Source organism: Cariama cristata, unplaced genomic scaffold (assembly GCF_000690535.1).
Source record: "Cariama cristata isolate BGI_N322 unplaced genomic scaffold, ASM69053v1 scaffold6617, whole genome shotgun sequence".
In the NCBI taxonomy this organism is placed as follows: domain Eukaryota; kingdom Metazoa; phylum Chordata; class Aves; order Cariamiformes; family Cariamidae; genus Cariama; species Cariama cristata.
This window is the reverse complement of record NW_009626003.1, coordinates 1-1,343: the sequence shown is the minus strand read 5'-3', so window position 1 is coordinate 1,343 and position 1,343 is coordinate 1. Positions and strand designations below refer to the sequence as shown.

Genomic DNA, 1,343 nt, shown 5'->3' with positions numbered 1-1,343 from the left:
TGGTTTTTTTTATATATTGCGGGGGGGGGGGGGAATATACATTTTACAGGCCAGAAGTAATACAGTTACTGTGTGCCCACAATGCACAGGCTTATACACGGAGGCCCTAAAATGATTAAATGTAACCTTTCTTTTTAATAAACATTCAAAGAAAAGGAAATTAAATGTGAAAGCTATATTAGCATAACATTATAGAATCATCTTAAATGTGATACTATGTGATAAGTACTTTAGAAAGTCCTGCTGTTAAAAATAAAGTCACAGAGATAATCTCTGAATTAAGACAGAAGCCGTGGTATTTTGAGGCTTTAATGTAGCTGCCTGTACAAGACGACTCATTCTCAAATGGGGCTTCTAGGTGCTACCATAAGTTAAATAATAATGTGTGAAATGATTCTCCAGACAGAAAGAGGTGGAGAAGATTGCACTCTTTTAGCCTTACCCATATGATCATTTGATTTTGATCTCCTTTTTGTCTGAATTATTGAATCATAACAAGTAGGACATTCCAAAATATAGAACCAGAATTGTTTCTCGTATAAATAACTAACCTCCTAAAAGAAAATGCACCTGTTTATCTGGAAAATCATATGTATTAGTCTTCAAGCTCTGATATCTTCATTGGTTTTAATGAAATGCTAATATTGAATGGAAACATATGTTCGCACAAGTCTTTTTCTTTAATGTTCAGAAATATCATAGAGGTATTTCAGGAGGAATGTGTTTTCTTTGTTTCAGATCATACCAAGATAGTCACGTCTCTGTTTCACTACTGGATTACAGATATCCTTCCTGTGAAGAACAGGAAATAAAGCCTTGACTGTGTCGTTTGCGCAGGGTTAAAATTTAATATACAAACTCTTAACCAAGTAGCAATGGTTCAGGAGGAGCAGTGTCAATACACATTCTACAGTTTCAGGTAAATGAATTATTTTTCTGTGTTACAAATTCCAGAAGATGATAAACAGGCTATAACTACATGTAATTTTTGTGTTTGGTTGGTCAAGAATACGCATATACTGTGTGGCCTGAGTCTTCAGCTGAATTAGTATGTACATTTGACTTTAGGATAAGGGACTTATCTGGAGTGATAAAATCTGTATCAAGGATTTTGTTTAAGTAGTATAGGGTTTTGTTGTTGTTGTTTCTAAATTGATCATTCCTTTCTGGAAGTTTTATTTCTTGACATTTCTTGTTTATCTGATGTATCTGTTTACCTGAAAAACATAGATATGTTTTTATATTTAAATCTAAGCAACAATACGTCTGAGGGGTGTATTTTTGCTGAATAAACTGCTAAATTATAGAATGTTGCAATCATTTAGGTTGGAAAAGACCTTTAA

At 33.4% G+C, this 1,343-nt stretch overlaps 1 protein-coding gene across 1 annotated transcript in view; it reads left to right on the top strand.

Moving 5' to 3' along the window:
* ERICH1 (glutamate-rich 1) overlaps positions 1-812 on the top strand; it is a gene marked incomplete at its 5' end in the record, with an annotated part of 39,729 nt that extends 38,917 nt beyond the window's left edge. The window contains one exon of the mRNA XM_009703835.1: positions 739-812. Coding sequence (XP_009702137.1) covers positions 739-812 — 74 coding nt within the window. The remainder of the gene's footprint in view (positions 1-738) is intronic.
* Between the last annotated feature and the right edge of the window lie 531 nt (positions 813-1,343).